Below are 19,813 nucleotides of genomic sequence, written 5' to 3' on the forward strand. Positions count from 1 at the left end.
TTCAGAGTGTAATTAAACTCGTATTCGTGAAGTCATCGTGACATTATTATAGGCCAGTTATAGGAGGTCTGTATTTATCTTTAATTACATGTCTATATTAAGACTTATCCATTGGGAGTAGCCGTGTGTTTGTTATTTATGCACGGCGTCATCCTTTGCTGCAACACGGGCACGGGACAATTAAGGACCACCATCAGCCCCCGTCAAGGACCGCTAGAGGTCCCTGGTTCCCAGCTTGGGAAGCACTATCTATTGTAGCCTGCTCATTAATATCGGGCTGACGCCACCACCACCACCACCACCACCACCGCCCCCTCCCCGTGCCACGCCACGCCGCCCCGGCATCGCATCGGCTCCCTGACTGTCGCATCACCGAACGGGGAGGGGCTCCGGTTTCCACTATTGGCTGGCAGGCCACTGTATCCCCGACAGCTTTACGGTAGGGCCACGGCGGCGAGGGTGAGCGCGTGAGCGGTGGTCTTTTCATCTCCCCGAAGCGCACAATCGTCTGCCTTTCACCATGATTTTGAGGAGACTTTAGCGGCCGTTTTTCCTGACTCGGCGCACAACCTGCGCACAAATAAACGCGGATACATCGACCGGAAAACCGCGAGAGGAGCAGAGGAGCATGTAACCCGGAGAAACGCACCGGCGGCGGCACCACCTGACACTTCTCTCTCTCTCTCTCTCTCTCTCTCTCTCCCCGCTCTCTCGCTCTCGTTGTCTCTCTCCCTCTCTCTCGCTCCCTGTGTTTCCTCATATTCTGAGGCTTTCGTCGGTGTGCTGACTGGACTCATTTCGTCGTTTTGGATATTATCATCAGCAAAAATGAGCGAAGACGTGTCAGAGGTCCCCAAAGAGCTTCTGGGTAAGAACGTATCATTTGTAGCCATGTGTCCAGGCTGGAACAATTAACTGTTTCTGACTCAGTGTGCACGTGCTCTTTAGTGACGTTTGCAGTGTCCTTATTGAACTGATACAATGACATAAATATGCCATTCCATACATAATTCCTCCAGACGTATTGGTGGCTGAGAGAGAGAAATGGTAATGCTATTATCTCCCACAGTGGTGATGGTATCCAACCTCTTTCCCCACTGGGCCAGTTTGGTTGTGAAATTCTTATTATTATGATGATTAAAATTAATACATGATGTGTAAATACATACCATTCAGACATGACTTTACACAGTATTTACAGGCGGTTCATAACAGACCTCCAGTGAGACTGTAAAAGCTTCAGCTGCAGTAAAGCTTGGAGCTGTGTATACATGGAGCCCTGCTGTTGTTGATCAAGGTGCTTGTGCTGTTGATGTGATGTGGACTACAGCCTATATTTGGAAGACAAGCTAGATAGTTTAGATGTCATCCCATATACCGTGCAGGGTAATTTATCCTCGGTCCACACATCTGGCCTGGAGTTTTAACTCAACCTCACTCGGTCTGTTTTCTTAAGCCTGCCATGTTTCTTGCTCTTTATTTGTACTGAGTGTGGACGTACCCAAGAGTCATGGAGCCTGTTTGGCCCAAGCTCTGAGTTTCTTTGTTTGGCAAAGTAGCTCAGTTTTTAACACCTCAGTGCAATATTGAACATGCACAAGCTCTCTCTCTCTCTCTCTCTCTATCTATCTATCTATCTATCTATCTATCTATCTATCTATCTCTCTCTCTCTCTCTCTCACACATACACACACGCGCGCCTACGTTTTAACTGCATTTATTTCTTACGGACACATACAGAATGTAGATGAGGCTTAACGGAACATGCTTGGTCACTCGGTCAGGCGTGCATTCATCCACTGAGTCACAGAATGTTTCAGTCAGTCTATTATTCTTCTTTATCCTCTCTGTGTGTGTGTGTGTGTGTGTGGTATTGTTTATAACCTTGTACCCTCACACAACTATCATCCATTTGTTTCTGTGTTATCTGGCCTGTTGTTTGAGCTCTTGCAATATAAGGAGGCGCAGACACTAGAAGACAAGCGTGTTTCTTTTTTAAAAGATGGATGTAAGAATTTAACCCCCTGTTTCAGAGGAGCGTAGTATCTCCTGTTCTCTTAACCTGTCAAAACCTTTAGTTCCCCCTGAAGTAACCATGAGGTTGTTAAAATCATTTCTGCTATATTTTCAGCCTGTATGTTCTGCATCAGCTGGTTCCAAGACTCAATATGTTTTTTAATTTTTTTTATGGCTGCACCTTTTCATCAACAGGAATTACTCTAGATGCCTTGTTCATCAATTTATACATATTCTCTGAGGAAAATAATCTGTGTAACATATGTGTTATCATTGGACACTTTTGGATCTGAGCACTAGAATTTAAAATAACCAGGCAGTGGGTCAATGTGTAGATGCCACCCAGGTCATGACGAGGTCCACCTCCCAATAGGAATTTGATTTGTCGTGACGCTATTGTCATGTGGTGCTGCCTGGAGGAGTACATAACCAGCCATTGTTTGCTGGTGATTTAGCACCATATAACGTCACTCTTGGTATCCAGCATGTTCGAGGACTTTCAGCCCGATGCTGCAGATGGAAACAGTGCGGACCGAGATAAAAATAAAGATGTTTGTGGGCTTAATAAGGAGAAAACATGTTACTGCCACTCAAACGCTGCATGGAAGGACAGACTCGCAAACATATTTTGAATGAAATAAGATTTTCTTTCTTTTTCTTTTAAGAGACATAAGGAAAATACATGACTCGTGTTACCCATCAGAGCTCCACAGGCAGTCGGAGCTGTTATCTCTGAGCAGCTAGCGGCGGCGTGCTGTGTTGAAAACAGAGGCCGTACTGTCTGAACATTGAAGAGTTCTCTCGGTATGCTGAGGGTGCCCTTCACCTGACACTCTGCAGGTGTTTGTTACTGCTCGTAAACTGAAACTAGTGAACAGTTTGGTCTTCATCTCTGCCGTCCTGACAGTGCACGTCGTCGTACTTGGTCAGAACGACAAGCAGATAGTAGCTGACGTTAAATGCATTATACTTAACTGTAAAAGTGTTCTAATTTCTCGGTTTCTTTACAGACACCGAGAGAAATGTAGATGGATGACGACCGAATATATTTTTCTGGCACCTCTGTTTGTTAGTTTGACTCATTAAGTAACAACTCATGCTTTACATGTTGTTTCTATGATCTTCAAGTGAACACCTCCAGAGTGAAAAATATAAACCACAGATCTCATCTGTGACATAATCAACACAAAATCAATAAATGGGCGACCGGCTTAACAGGCTTGTGAATTGTTTGCTGGAGCTTTTTACGAGGCCATAGGTCCCCCATTTCTCCACCTTCCACGCGAGTGTGACCAAGTGCACACGCCTTAACTGCCTCATTTGAACCACGGGGGCAGCTGGCTAGTAAAACGTCCACTTTACAGTACAACGTTCCACAGTTTAATGAATGAGCAGAACAACTGAATTCGAAGAAAAAGGATATACGAGAGTCTGTCGGGGGCTTTTTCATTTTTTTTTTGTCAGGGACCAAAACCTGCCCATTCTCATTAAAACATACAATATCTCATTTTGTGTGGAGGAATCTCTCTGGATGCTGGGTCTCTGCTCCTATAGTTTTACAAAGGCCGCAGTAGGAAACGGTGCACATTTTCCATGGAGGACATTTCGAAAAGCTGGCAGATGAACCTAATTATTAGTTTCACTTTGATCTGATGATGGTTTGTGGAAGCCTGTAGGCAAAGAGGATGCACGCATGCCAGCACAGATGTAGAGACACACACACACACACACACACACACACACACACACACACACACCCGCCGTCTCAGACTATATCAGCTGGTGTGTGGAGGGTGGGTGACCCAGATCTGCTCTCTAAACCAGCTCCCTGCATATTGCTCTGTGTGTGTGAGGATTGATATGTTCACAGATGATGCAAATATTATTTTGGTCCAATTACTTAGTTTATTAGCAAATACCTGCAAAAGTAATGACATTCCCATCAGCCTCAGTTGCACACAGTTCTTTGTGTGTTGTGCTAATTGGCCAATGTTAGCATGCTAGCATTTAGCTCAAAGCCCCACCACCACAATAGGGACTTAAGAATGCTGTCACATTTCCCGCATACAAAATTGACTTCTTGTAGTGTGGCGACAGACACATTTTGTTGTATTTGTATGATTTTACTTTGCTTTTCTATAAACAAAGATAATAAGACGTGAATGAGAGCTCCGTCCTACGTCGTCTCTTAAACTTCGGAGAGACCTAATATTTGGATACTGATCAATCTGATCAAATGCACGAAGGCAGGAACATTTGAAGATGAATGGAAAGCCGATGCGGTCCAACTACATTAGTCTTGTTGCTTGATAAATGTCCAGAATGATTATCAAAACTCTTGTTTAATTCATTTTCTGTTCATCTTACTCGTCTTGTTCAGCACTATTATCATAATGGTATGTGAGGACATGCACGCAGTTGTTCAGTTCACTAGATGTTATATGTGTGTATTAGATGTCAGAATTACTGGTGGCTGTTTCACATTGCACCACAGATGTGATGAAATCTGACACAAAGAAATCCGTCTTCAGAAGAGGGATTCGTGATAAAAGGGTGGTGTGTTAAAATTGGACTTGATACATTTTTCATTGACATACTTTTCTAATCAGTGGATATGGATAAGTATCCCCTGTGGCAGAAATACACTGCTCTGTGCTCTGCTGCAGAGGTCAAATGTTGAGCTCATGATTGAGATTGGGTCTGTGTTAAGACTCTGAGGAAGGAGCCTACAAAGTAACGGGATTGTCATGCGTGACGAACCACTTGGCAGCTTTTCTCTTCTTCTAATTCAATGTGCATCAATGTAAAACGTCAATGAATCTCACCTTATTTTTTTACCTCCTCTCATTTTCTCTGTGTAGAGAGCGTGAGGGATGCAGTGGGGAGGAAGGTGAAGCTGTCACTGAGGAGGAGAGTCAAACTGGAGATCAAAGGAGACAAGACGGAGAACAGAGTCCTGGTGAGTCAACTCCTTCTGCTTTCAAGCTACTTCTTCTTCATTCAGGGCAGTTAAATCTTTGCCCCGTCTTCTTCTCCCACGTATCGCTGCTCTTAAAATGTACAGATTTCATTTAGAAACATCAAAACCTCTCTGGTTTTCATCTCTCTCTCTCTCCTCTCTCTCTCTCTTCAACACTTGACAGACATTCATTAATTTAACCGTAGCAGTGAGCATCACTTCGCTGCATTACCACTCTGTCTTTTCTGGTTCACTTCTACTTTGATTTTGTGGTAATTTCCCACACATCAAAGGTGGAGAGATTGTGGGGAAGCGATGCTGACGTCCACCCTGAACGTCTTGTTTAGTCTGAGGACCGGTCAGCGTATTAATGTTGTCACGGGAGAATTCCATAGACAGTTTGCCAAAAGCATTCAATATCTTTCAGACCCCGCTTGGTCACATTCACTTCAAGTGTAACCAGCATCATTAGATGCAGAGAGGAAGGTTTTGTAACTGATTGCCAGAATGCTTCCAAGTATCTGGGTTGTGGGGTTATTCCTCTGTGGATTATATGCGTGCCAAAGTTTAAGAATCCTTTGCAAGACTCAAATGTGAGAGTGGAGGGAGTGTGTGCCTATATTCTCTACTCGCACAATAAGCGAGCTGTTCTTGTTTGCAGTGTACAGACAACAACTGTGACTGGATTAGTTTGATGCTCAAGAACACTTTAAAAAGTGGTGTTTTCTCAGGTAGGTTCTGGAGTCACAAGGTGCGTTATTTTCTTAAGGATTATGGATCTTTTTGTACACTGGCCGACATCAGAGATAAAGATATCCTCGGAGAGTGTAAACCAAGCTGAATCTAAAAGTGTGTGTACTATGATTGTGTGTTCAAACTGACGGAGCGATGACACCAAGGAGTCTGATTTTTGAGGCAAATTGTGGCAATCGGTAGTGAACGGTTTTAAAGCACCTTAATCGCCCGTATGAGCTGTGAGCCACTGCTGCTGCTGACTGTGTCAAACAGTGGGCCAAACTACAGTAACTGACTTCCTGTTTGTTTTCAGAACATCGGCACACACCTGTCTCTTTCGCCTCACACAGTATCTGCCTGACGTCTCTCTCTGCAGGCCTCCCCTTAAAGTCTCTCTTTTTCCTTCATGAAAAGTCATGTTAATACAATAAAAGCATCAGTTAAAGTTAAACACATTGGCCTAATACATAAGTCATTCATCAAGTCAAACCTCTGTGTCCTTGATGGCCCTCCGTGTGTCTATTGGCCAGGTGGAAATAGCAGCTCAGGCCATTAACCGCTCGCTACGGGGCAGTTCATACACCGAATGCTGAATAATTAATACCTGGTAGATCATTAAAAAAATGCTTATTGGATCTTTCTTGGCTTGAAGCGGATTAAGAGCTGAAGACGGATGAAATGGAAAAGTTTCCTCACTAAATCAGTATCTGAGCAGCGTCCATAAAGTTTCATGGTTCAATCAGAAAGCGTTTATTTTGCTGTGAATGGATCTGCACAACATTTAATATGTGGGGCTCTGGGTGGAAATGGCAGGAGTCTTTTAGTTATGCAACTCTCAGTGGAAGGAGAAGCCTTTAGTCATACAGCCAGGTGGTCTGCTTTGGGATTTGAAACTGACTGAACTATTAGCCAGACCCCATACTTTTACTTAAATATCTAGAATTAAATATGTCATTAAGGGACATTAGCAGAGACACCGAAATGATGAGCTTCACCTTCACATCGCTTGTACTCGCTGAACGATCCGTGAGCAAGCAGAGGTGCGAACATTGCACTTGTCAGTTCGTGTCAGCGCATCATTAACTGGAGACGCATTATTAACGATGGAATCTGGAGCCATCAGAGCGACGGCAGCACATGAGAGATCCACGTGAAATATCAACTTCACCATATTCTAATTTACATTACGGGAAATAAAGGGAAATACCGCTGTTTCTCATTACTTATTTTTAATGTCACCTCTGTTTAAGACATCGGGGAAACGCAAAACAACCTATATCGATGGAAGCAGCATGAGCCTCCTAAAGCTTTCTAAATAAACTTGAATTGAACACAAAACTTTTCAAAATCGAATCCCCCGTCGTCTGCTAACACAAGAAAACACAAAGAAGTTCAGTCAGGTGCTTGGCTTGAGGCTAACACTTGACGTGGTTATGACAACAATGTCATCATGTGGGAGCTGGAAACAGAGGCTATAGTGGTACACACACACACACACACACACACACACATTGCAAAGAAGTGGGAGTCAGTACTGAGAAGTGAGGAATTCCAGTGGAGTGGTTCTGGTATTTCATCCAGACGCAGAGCATGAGAATGACTCTGACTCTGGGAGTTTGTATCAACGCACTGCTTGACCGGACTGAACAAATGAACCAGTGTTTGTTGGTTTGCAGAAAAACACAGTTTGAGAGGCCCGATTGTCCAGGAAGTGGCTCAGAGTGAAAACAAACATGTGATGGACTTTTAGTCTGTGAGTGTTATCGTATCTAATGTTAGACATGGTCATGAAAGAGCAATATATTTGCTGATTCATTTGGGATCAGATGTTGTAATGTTGGCTGTAAAGTGAAACGGTCTTTAGAAGGAGCACAAGAAATGATGCAGCAAAATGTGACACAACCGTATCATCTGGTCTCTCGCAAGTCCAAATAACTTTACGGCAGAGCAAATCTAAAACGCAGGAGTATGCCTTTTTTTTTTTTTAAGTTTTGATTTATTTTCTCACATGATAACTTGCGAAATTCAGTTTTAGCTGTAGTTTATTTTATCTTGAGCTATTTTTTACTGCGATCACAGATGTAATAAAATCAGAGGTATAATAATTAAGTAATACTACATCAGATAGTTGTTTTTTGGTTTATTTAGTTGTGGCCCATTAATTAACATTAATGTAAATATGCCAGAGGCTGTTTGCTTTTTTAAATCTGAAGTCAATGAACGGATGTTACTGATAGCACCACTTTCTATTAAAGGATAATCAAGTAATTGTGTGACCATAAAGGGAAAAAAAGTGACTAATTTCATTGACTGACTAATTCCACTGCCTGCTTCCTGTTTCTGAGAGTGGAACACACGCCTGTCGTTTAATCTGTTAACCTTAGACCCTATTATTGTATTAACACAACAGAGTTGTCTGTTCAAACCACTTTTACATGATGTTAAACATTGCGTTATAGAAATAAAATATATAAAATATATAAAATATGGTAATCCTTTATTAGTCCCACAGCGGGGGAATTTGCAGGATTACAGCAGAAAAGCAGATCAAAACACATATAATATATTTATACGTATTCACACAGTGAACATTGAGCATCTCGCTGCCTGGTACATAAGTTGTACTGTAATGCATTTCCAACAAACAACAACCGATCTATCTCCCATTGTGATTTACGGTCTGGATTTTATGTTTTTCGTGGACATTTATTGAAATGAAGCTCTAGCATAAGTTCAGACAGAAAGACCACCCCTCACACCAGGCTCATAGGCCCACCTGTATGGCCCCCTCACCTGCAGCTCACATTCCATTCCTTTGTCACTGCAGCCACATACAGGAGAGAGTTGTATTTCCTCCAGGCAATGCTGCATCTATCTACAGTGTACACGACACCCATAATGAAGGGAGGAATATGGTTATTTCCTCAAATACACACAAGGCTCTCCCCCTTTTCCCGCGTAGCTTTGCGCCGTCAGAGTGCAGCACTACAGTGCCCGAGGCGTCTCTTAAGCACACTAAAGCTTGATGGATACAGTCATCTCCCTCCTTTTGAAGGCGGAGGGTTTGAAGGAGATAATATCATTAGTCTATCAAACACACCCGGGGGGAGAGGAGGGAGGGAGGGAGAGGAACATGGGCAATGAGACATTCTGTACAGGGGCAGAGGGGATGCAGCTGTGTACTGTAAAGCTCTTGCAGTGGGACTGACAGAAATCATCAGTGACGGAGTGTAAAGCTGGAAGAAATAGGGACAACTCTGCAAACATCATGTCCTTGAAAAGCTTTTGAGCACAACGTAGTATCACAATACAGTTCAAGTTCATACAGAGGAACAGGGTTGCTATCTAAAGTCATTCAGTATGATCATATATTATGAAAGCTTGACTTCAATAATGTTGTCAGACCTAGAGATCATAATGCTTTCTGTTGTCCTGCCATTACTCACGTAGCAGTGTTACTCATTCACAGATCACCCATTTAAAGCTACAACACTGGAGGGTTGGTGTGGTGTCAAAACTTCCTCTTGATCTCCTGGCGTGAATAAAGGAAAGTGTGTGCGTGTGTGTGTGTGTGTGTGTGTGTCCTAACCAGAGACTGTCACCAATAGTTAACTGCTTTAGTGCATCCCATTGTTTGCTTTGTATGTGGGAGTGGCAGGAACACAGCACAAACCTGCTCCACATCGAGCACAATTGGATCGCGAGTAGCTCCGATTTTAATATTATTTTTTACTTTACATTGAAGATGATGAAGAGCGGGTAGAGCCGATACCTGAATCCAGGAAGTCTGAGTCGCTTGTTTTGTTTCAGAATAGGTCCCACCGCCTAAACACATGTCCTCAGATCACAGCGTTTATCTGTTATATTATATTTCTACATTACACTGCAGAGGATAAGCCGTACTGCAACTGTCCCGTGTCCCACCACATTAGGGCTCTAGGTTTATTTTGTTATCACTGCTACAACACGATAAAACATAGTCCCAGTTCTAATCTTGTTAAGTCCCCCGTTAACACAAAAACTGGATGTCGCAATCGAACCAGAGAAATGGTGCATCGCAGAATCGTAATAGCTCTCTATATTTATATGAGTCTTTGTGCTGAAGTGTGTTTTCCACTTTCAAACCACAGGAAGTTAGTTTTTTCTTTAGTCCCTCCGGCTGTGTGTGTGTGTGTATCTATAGCATTTCTAGAAAACTTTTCTAGAAACTTCTACTGTTTCCCAGCTTCTCCTTACGCTGCTGGATATTTATATTTCATTGCAAATCAATTGCCGCATTTGTCCAAATGTGTGTATGTTAAGAACACTTGTATGTCTGCTCCGTCTATGTAATGTAGTCTAAAGGTGCAACATGTTTAAAGAGCCTCGCTTCCATCTGAGAACGGACCAAGGCCTAACATCTCCAACTTGTCTTTCCTGCCGTCCCTCCGTCTTGTCATTAACCTCGAGGTCTATCATTAGGGGCAGTGACCCAGTTCTGTTCTCCCTGATGATCACCTGTGATGTCCTCTCACGGGAGCCTGCACTGTCTTCTTTTTGTTGTGGTGCTAGAACCCTTTTCCTTAAAGGCTGCAGAGCAAGCGTCCTCCACATTTTAAATTCCCTTTGATAACAGACTATGGTATTTAGTCGTTGCTCTCGGCTGTTGAAGTTATAGTGTGGCTACTTCCTTAGCTGTGAATGTATTGCAACTTTGCTCTTTGAGTATTGTTCGCTGTGGTTGGTTGGTCGCTCTATATCATTTACTATGATCATAGAATGATGATGTAAGAGATAAGAATGATCAAAAAGGGAGATAAATATGTATTTGTATTAATACGATGGTTAATGATGGAACATTTAGTAATATTTATGTCGTATAACAAAGATCGTATATAAAGTTTAACACTCTATTATCTATTCTGTGCCTTCAAAGTGTCTTTATGCTTAACCTTTCTTTCCCTCTTGTCTTTTTTTTCTTTCAGTGGGTGTTTTGTATTTTGGGATTTGTGGTTAAAGCAGAGTGACAAAGACCACATATACTTTATGCATTTAAATCTCTGCTGCTTGGTTGATTGGACACAAAAGCACTTTCTTTGTCCTTTTTTAATTGAGGTTCAGCCCAAGTTCAAATATTTATAATGTTGTTTGGCACATAATCATCGTTTCTATTAAATAGTCAACTCTGCTTGAAGGTTCTGTGTGTTTCTGACCATATGCTGTGGTGACTATTAACATAATTGGGGGACATTTAGAGGTAACCAGGCAGTATATACTGTACTTCAGTGACCGTATAGTCCACTATAGTGTGGACTTTAATGATTTGTTAAATGGACCATATTATACTCCGGAAATTAAATTTACAATTGCAATTTTTACGTGATGTTTTACTTTAAAATGCGGAAGCGGGTTAAGTTTAAACAGAAAATGAATTAATAATTTGTAATAATTCAAGTTTGAAAAATTCTTTTCAGTATACTAAATAACAGAACACCAAATATACTCAAGGATAGATATGTCAGTGAGCCTGTTTGTAACCGATACCGACATCCTCACTTAACCTCAGTGTGTGGAGAGCCTAAACGGTGGAAATGTCTTTGAGTTTTCGATCTATAATCCTTGCTCGTCCCTAAAGTAGGCTGCTTATGGTCATACTGCACACGCCTATTAAGCACTTTATTGCACAGCGGCAGACATGGCAGTGACACTACAGTTGTAGAGAAACCAAAACATTTGCAGGGTTTCTCTTTCATCAATGCTCTCTTTGCCTTCCTGGAGAAAGTCAAGAGCGAATGCACAGTCATGCGTACAAAGCTCCACATCAACATGCTCTCCGCAGTGCACTCCATCGTCACGAGCTACATGGTAGGCTTGTCAAACGCATGCCTCAAATAAACCTCTTATAACTAAGATTTATGCAGGAAATTATTATAAATATAAATAAATCAATATCATTGACGAAACGCAACAAATTCAAAATAAACAGAGCACTGAAGATGCAAACCTTCCCAGTGAAAGTCCAGAATGAAAAGATTATTTCCATAGCAATGTTTTAACAACACTTGAAGAAATGTTGGGAAATGGATATTGATAATACCGTCTCTGTTGTATATTTACTTAAAATGTATGCATCATGTAACTTGTTACATAATGTGTGAGGGAGAGAGAACACTCCCAGCGTGGCCGTTCTCAGAACGAGGTTGAACATGCTCATTACGTCCTATAGTCTGCTCGCTCACTGTCACATTTTAGAGGCTGAGCATCTATCAGTTGCCTTCGCTGTTGTATTGCTCTTTTATTTTTTTAATATCAAGGCTTAGCATGTTTCCAGTCCACAACGCCCTATACAAAAGCCTCCCTGGAGAGCTATAAACCAGCCACATAGCCTATCTCCATGCAAGGACCGCCCCCAGTCATTCATCTTCATTACCTCATAGGTCAAGGTCATTGTCACTCAGACGGTCTTAAAAATATAATTGACCCCGCTTCAGGTCGTTGGCTTAATAGGTTTTGTTTTCTAATATATTACTGACTTCCAATATGTTTGGTTTCAACTGCTGGATCAAATGTGTAAAATAAGGTATTGTTACTTCATGGTGCTCTTGTTAACCTCCTTTTTATTTTGATGGCAACAATGACTGTCTAAGTTTGAGGTTTGTTGTAAATCGGGACATGTTTTCTACATGTGAACATGCTGGTCTGGCCCTGTCCCTGGTGAGTACCACTTGGTTGCTGCTGGGTATTGCAGTGCAGTGCCCTCAGTGTCTGTCTGGTCTCGTTGGATGTAATTGAATTAGGCTTTTAGGTCACAGACAACAGTCCACATTGATTGGACGATAATGATATTTGTGCACTGTCATAGTAAACAGCTACAAGAACAATCGGGCCTAATCAATGTGATGTTTTCTGTCAAAACACTCAAGCCAGAGTGATACAAATAAGAATAATGCATCTCCTCCAGAGCCTGTCATTTTGGTTGCCTGTATGAGTCATTAAACCCTTGTTTTCAATCTTGAGGATTATTCAGACTTTGAGTTTCAAACCCGATCAATACAGATCAGAGGATTGTGGAATTATGTGTATTATAATGGAAATTTTGTCTCTGATTTCGCGGACTCTGTGGCAGACGTTGGCCAGCACACGTGCAGCTATTTCTCATCAGAACTGCACGGACTTCTCAACCGGCGCTCTCATATATGTTTTTGCCGCTTGTTTGTTTTTTATGGTGTCGTCGCAGTTGATGTCGCATTACTGTTTTCGTCGTTGCCTTGTCCATACTGCTAACTGCTATGGAGGAAAAGGGTCATCACTATAGTATACAGAGCTTATCGTGAGTTCATATCCCACATAGCAGAGTCATTTGTAAAGGAAATGCCCTCCCTGTTCATTGTGTTCTGGGTCTTTGTGCTCATCGTGAGTGTGGATTTTGACAGATCAGCAAATGTTGAACTGGCTATTGATGTTTTATGACTCTGGCGCCATGAAATATACCACATTTCCTCAACACCGTTTTGCTGAAATGGGTGAAGACAGTGCCTTCCTCTTCAATTTCTTTTCAAAACCTTTAACGTTATTATTATTTTAGTGCTTTCACTGAAGCAAGATCCACTTAATTACAGGTACTTTACCCATTCTCAGGCTTTCTGTGTCTTGATTCCTCTAAAATGTGTAGCGTCCTTGAGTTCTTACAGGAAACACACTGTTAGTTTTACATAATGTCTTCTTTTGGTCATTTTTACTTTATTATACAAATCTAATCATGAGAAGATATTTTCTTCTCTGAAGGGGAGGAGAGATTATCATTCATGATCTAAACTACACTAATTGTGTTTTTATCATTAAAATCAGTGTTCAGCTCTGAGTGTGTGTGTGTGTGTGTGTGTGTGTGTGTGTGTGTGTGCATTATTAGGGCTGACTGATGTTATCTACCCGCTCCAGAGGGAAGCCATGGGTAATACCAACACAAGCCCAGAAAGAAATCCCCCTCCTACCCCCTCCTCCTCCCTCCCTGCTCTGCCTTTGTCTCAGTCATTCCTTTCTTCGTCTTCTCCTCCTCTCTCTCTCTCTCTCTCTCTCTCTCTCTCTCTCCCATACCTGTGTACGTCTCTCTCTCCTTGACAAAGCACTGTGCTTCACGTTCCACTTAGGTTTTCTTTGTTTCTGGATTTCACAAAAATAATAATGTGTCTGCCTCTGTGCTCGGTTGCTTCTCTCTGTTTTGTTTTTTTTCGTCTCACTTCTTCATCCCTGTGGTCTACAGCGATATCCTATTTACCCAGAAATCTTGGCTCACCATTACATAGCTACACACGCACACACATGCACACACACAAACCTCCTCCCCATTGTGTCTGGCTGGCATGCTGATGAATGAATGAACCCTTGTGATTTTTCCTTATCTCTAACCTAAACACACACAGGGTTCTTAGAGGACGCCCTGCAGGCGGACACTGTTAAAAGAGGTGGCCCGCCCTATCACTCCCACCCTAGTCCAGTTTCTAAAAACCCTGATAGCTATCCAGTGTTCGAGGGCGTCCTGCCAACCTGGACTATAATCCTAATCTGAACGCACAAATCCTAATCCCTCTGGCCGGCCCTTTGAACACTTGGTCAGACACATTTTGGAGGTTGACTGAAGCTTGTTAGTGAGGCACTGATTCACAAGCAGCATGCAGAGATTATGCATAGACGGTTAAATGTATTAAATTACTGTTATTGATTGTACCTAATTCAGTTAAAAAGAAGGATTTCATTTTCACTCGGAAGACAAATTATCAGCAGCTGAAGGCGAATTTTAAAGCAACCAAAGTGTTTCCATATATTTTAATCATTAAACGTACATTATATATGTCTCATTCATTATTCAAACATTGTGCATATCCGCTGACACTTTGTGTTCTGACTGAAAGCAAAACCAGCACGAGTAGCAATAAAAAAAATAATACAAAAAAGAATGGAAGTAAAGCATGAAATTTCACATAATCAGACACCACATTTATTCATGCCTCAGCTCGTTGCAGCTGTGGTCTGATGAGACCAGCCAATCGAATCGGTTCAGGAAGTACCACTGTCAGCCGCCTTTGTTCCCCGCCACGCTCATCCCCTGAGCTGTAAAACACATAACGATGAGCCGAGCAGTGATAAAAGAAGATTGATGCCTCCTCTTAATTCTTTCTGTGGCTGCTGGTGCACTCTGAGGAGGATTTGCAGCGATAAAAAAAAAAAAAATGGTTTGCTCCAAAATGGGATATTCATAATAAAATAAAAGCAGCTTGTCTATCTGGAGGCTCTCTCTAGAAAACTGTTACATTATTAAGCAGTGAGTGCTATTTGCTTTCTTGTTCCTGCCGTGTTTGGTAATGATTCTACTTTATACTTGTCATGTAAGGATGCTGCAAGAAGACCACCTCACTGTCTCGTGGCTGTTGTGTTTGGGTTTTACTGTATTGTAGAAGTGTCCAGACAACCGTACCATGTTCTTTGTCTTGTCTTTTGTCTGCAGAAAGAAGACCAGACTGTACACCGTGTTGGCAGTTCTATCGTGAACCGTGCTGTACTATGAGAAAAGTACTACATATTACACATTGTGCTGTGGTTTTGGCGCGGCGCGCGTTTTGCAGGACAAGACCTCAGCTGCACTGTCAGCAGCTTTTCTCGGCTCTCGGAATAAATGTATTGTAAAACAAATGAATTCTCCACCTGAGTTTGGAGAGGGTTAGGAAGCTTTTCAAGTTCTTTATCAGTTTTCCTTCACTAACCTCTCAGACAAGTGGTTATCTTTGGCTTCGGAGCTAATTCCCACTGCAGGCGTATGGCAGGAACACAGAAGTGTGGGCTCCCTCTGCAGCTGAGGGGATTAACAGTTTAAATGATGCTCGGGGTCGTTCTCGGGATGTTTTGACAGTTTTGAGGATCATGTGTTCGGTCCAGTTTTGAGACCGCTAGAGGTAAGAGAGAAAGTCCATCCCAAGGAGACGTCATCCAAAATGTGGCAAACCCGAACAGAGCTTAACAGCAACGCCTGCAGCAGCGTGGTGCGCTAACCAATTAATAAGCAGCCAAGTCAAACAGTACAGCATTTTAATAATAATATATTGTGGTAAAACCCAAAAAATACAGTTTGAAAACAAATAGATGTCATTTGACTTGCAAATGACACCGTATAGTATTTTTGCTGCTGTATGTTGGAGCAGCAACATCGAGAGTCTCTCTCTTCTGTTACACCATCCCAATCTGTTTGTATGTTGTGCGACAACTGTACCTCATGTAAAGAATGCATTTCTTCATGGTGAAGTCCACCTGGAATCCAATTTGAGATAAGGAAGATGGAGGGAGCAAGAATGCAGACGAAGAAAAAACAACCACTGAGCATTTCTTTCAGAATGGATTTTTCTGTGCACTGATGGTTAGATTATCCAATATTGGTCATACAAGCCACAACATATAGGCATTTAAATAGATCAGCATGACCCTTTTTTTTAAATAGCATTTGGAACATTGTGTAATCATGTAGTGTACGTATGCTTTTAGGCAATTGTTCAAAATGCAGCATTAGAGCACGAGCCAAAAAGGATGAGTACATTAAGAGATTAAGGATGGGGTGGGGGGGGAAGCAAGGATGTGCAGGGTAAGAGGAGGAGAGAAATGCACTGCATTGGATCTATGGTGAGCGGATTGATTTTAATGTATTAAAAGCTGAGATGGGGTCATCCATAGCGGCATTGGTTTTAACAGAGATGAAACTGCTTTTAAACACTTCCCTTCATTAAATATCTTCCCCTCTGAATTGATTTAAGTCTTGGCTTCTTATCAACAAAACGGCACTTAGAATCTATTAAGTCATTTCACTTTGCCCTTCAGCCGCCTCTCCGTCTCTCGCTCCGTCTCTCTGGTGTCCACTCATCTTGTCTCAATGGCTGATCTCTCTATCTTGCTCTATTTCTCTCAGTCTTCCACTGTGCTATTTGGGTCTATGATTCAACAGATGATTCAACAGTTCCTAAACAATAAATTACATTTTTTGGTCAACCAGCAGCCAAGTGATTAATCAATAGATCACCGCATGGTATAAATAACTTTTTCTATTTATTCAACCTGCAACCTTTTTTGTTTTAAAGGAATAGGTGGTCATTTTTGGGAACTCCGCATATCAGCTTTCTTGCCAAGAATTATACGAGAAGATGGATCCCAATACCATGTGTGTCTTTTAAAAAGGAACCATCTGCCTTTGTTAAAAGACACTCAATGGCTTTTGAAAAATGCACTTTTTGAAAAACTAGACTATGTAATCCCAGAAGAGTTTAATAACTTCTCAGTGATTAATTATTATATTACAGTTGTAATGTTGTGTTATTGGTATGTTAATTTTCATGCTAAACATATATAGATGAATATTCTATTTAAGAATTCTCTGATTGCAGCATTTCAGCTTTGTTGTCATTGAAAGAGCTGAGATGCTTAATAGGACACAGCCTGTGTTGGGAGATCAACCAGATCATATCCCCAAACTGACTTGAGAGAGAGAGATGGATAGATTAATATCCTATTTAAAAATTCTTCAAATGCAGCATTTCAGTTTTTGGTGTTAGTTTTCATGCTAAACATATTGTCTGTTTTTGTGTTTTAATGCAGTGGGCACATTCTTTTTAGAAACTTTAAAGTCACATTGAACTGAATTGAATCCAATTGAATTGTGAGAGAGATGGATAGATGAATATTCTATTTCAAAATTCTCGGATTGCAGCATTTCAGCTTTGTTATCGTTAAATGAGCTGAGATACTCATGTGTTAGGAGGTCAGTGTGTGTGTGTTACAGAGAGTAGTAGCAGATGCTCTCTATGGTCTTGTGGACATGCTCCAATGCTGCTGCCATCTGGTTGGCTGAGTGGAGCTGAAGCGGGTTGGTGGTCGCTGTGAGATCATTGGCTACTGGGAAGGCTCGCGGCTTTAAGTTCACTTAAGACACACACACAGAGAGAGAGAGAGAACGATAGGAGGGCAGTGACAGAGAGGAGGGGGGTCATAACCCTAGGGGGGGTGTTATGTCTTGTCCACTCACAGAGTGCAGAGGGGCAGTCATGCATTGACAGCACGAGGATCGGGGATGAAAAACTGCTTATAAAGCGCAACAAATTCATTTTGACCAGTGGTACAAGTATCCTTTAATGCATTGGTTGATTATCTAAGTATGAAATGATTCACTTCCCTCTCTGGACTGTATGGAAACAATGAAGCCCAGTTGGTACCTCCCCTCCCCTCAGAGTCAGCAGGTTATTGGCCATTACTGGTCTTGACTGCAGCTGAAGCTATTCAGTTACTGGAAACCAACTGATGTGGTGTTGTTAAGAACTAAAGGCATGACTTTATGCTGTCACACACACACAGATTGGTCCTTTTATGGCAAAACAAATGGGGAAATGTTTCCAGGGTCACACAGCCAAAGACCTTTTTTATGCCACACATTCAATTCAATGTTCTGCAGCCAAACTCTTATTCCCACAACTTCTGAGGTCATTCACACTGCAGAACTCTATCCTACATACTTACTGACCACTGTTTGATTGCTGGATGATTCTTGTTTATTAAACCGTTGAACGTTTCTATCTAACATTGGTTTTGCCAAAGTTAATGTAGAGGTCTGCTAACACAGCGCCATTGCAAAAAAAGAAGTCTGATTATGTAATAGGGAGTCAGATAATAATCAGAGGTCCAGATTTCCGGACTTTAAGCCTCGAGTATACTGTCGGTCCAAATTAACTAATGGCCAAACCTATAAAAATTAGCCCTTTGTTTGAATTTATGTAGTTATATTTGAAACTAGGCGATTCCATGGCCAGCATATCTGCACGCGCATGGTACGTAAACAAGAGCCGCTGTGCAGAAAAGAGAAAAGGGGGAATTCATCACAGTGGTGACTGGTGCTCTTTAGGAGAGGTTATCTTTGGTCACACCGTCCTGCCTGTCCGCCTCCATCACATCAAACCACACAGACCCTGCCTGTGGAGCTGAGCCACAGAGGGCTAGGACACACTGTCATCCTTTTTTCTTTTTTCACATCTTTCAAAAAGATAGTGACAGATTAAAGACTTTTCTTAATAATTTTTTCTCTCTTCACCTCCTTTTCTTCTTTCTTATACTCAAGCAGTCTGCTCACATCTCTCTTCTTATCATCACATCCATAAGGTGGTCAGTGTATGATATTGGAATTTTATTCCAGCATGCATGTCAGCGCAGAGTTAATAGAGAAGCGAAGGAGATGCCTTGCTTTGAGAGTCAAGAGGTTTCAGCTATGATGATGAAGGCACTTAGTATTTGCTTACCAACCAGGGTGTTTTAACTTGACTGGTAAAGGCAGCATTCTGTAGAGCTGGTATCATTTCAGCTAAAATAACAAAAGCCTTGGCTGGGAGTCCTGCACATGACTTGTGTAGTAGCATTTCAGAGGATCTATTTGCAGAAATAAAATATATTATGCATATCTTTGGCTTCATGACTGTATAAACTGAAACTAATAGTTATGTTTTCTGAAGCTTAACGTTAGAGAGCAGGCCCTCTTCACGGGGACGTTGCACCGCCATGTTTCTACAGCAGCCCAGAATGGACAAAAGCCATCAGAGACTTTTGTGTTTTTACTTTACCTGAAGGCCACCGTAGTTCTCCAACACGCTTAATGAAAACTGTGGTAATGGGAGCAGGATTAGTGCCAAACCGTCTAACTTCTATGGCTCCTACCAGTGTTATTATGGTCAGGATAGCCTCTGAGTGAGGCCAACGGTTTTGCACTCAGCAACTCATTCAGTTTTGGAAAGGGAGAAGTGAGCGGCGGGTATTCAGTTGCACTCTGCCACAACACTGCTAGATGCTGCCAAATCATACACACTGTGCCGTTTACACGTTTAAACAATGTGTTTAAGATGATGGCTTAACCTTTTTTTTTTTTTTTTACTGTTTGATTATTTTATGGTGCACCACGATAATCCACTTTTGTAATCCAAAATTGTTACCACAGAATTCAATAGTGTTATGATCTTGTACAACCATGAATTAAAGCGATTGCAATAGACTCACGGTGTGGGTTGCTCAATGTATACAGCACCGGAGTCCTTTTTTAAAATGATCACACAT

At 41.8% G+C, this 19,813-nt stretch overlaps 1 protein-coding gene across 1 annotated transcript in view; it reads left to right on the forward strand.

Annotated features, from left to right (window-relative positions):
- Window positions 1-356: 356 nt before the first annotated feature.
- The window catches only part of LOC117745203 (F-actin-uncapping protein LRRC16A-like), a 56,488-nt gene continuing 37,031 nt past the window's right edge, over window positions 357-19,813 (forward strand). The window contains 2 exon segments of the mRNA XM_034553356.1: window positions 357-868; window positions 4,878-4,975. Coding sequence (XP_034409247.1) covers window positions 829-868; window positions 4,878-4,975 — 138 coding nt within the window. The 5' untranslated portion in view covers window positions 357-828.

The sequence above is a fragment of the Cyclopterus lumpus genome, chromosome 16, assembly GCF_009769545.1.
Source record: "Cyclopterus lumpus isolate fCycLum1 chromosome 16, fCycLum1.pri, whole genome shotgun sequence".
NCBI classification, from domain to species: Eukaryota; Metazoa; Chordata; class Actinopteri; order Perciformes; family Cyclopteridae; genus Cyclopterus; species Cyclopterus lumpus.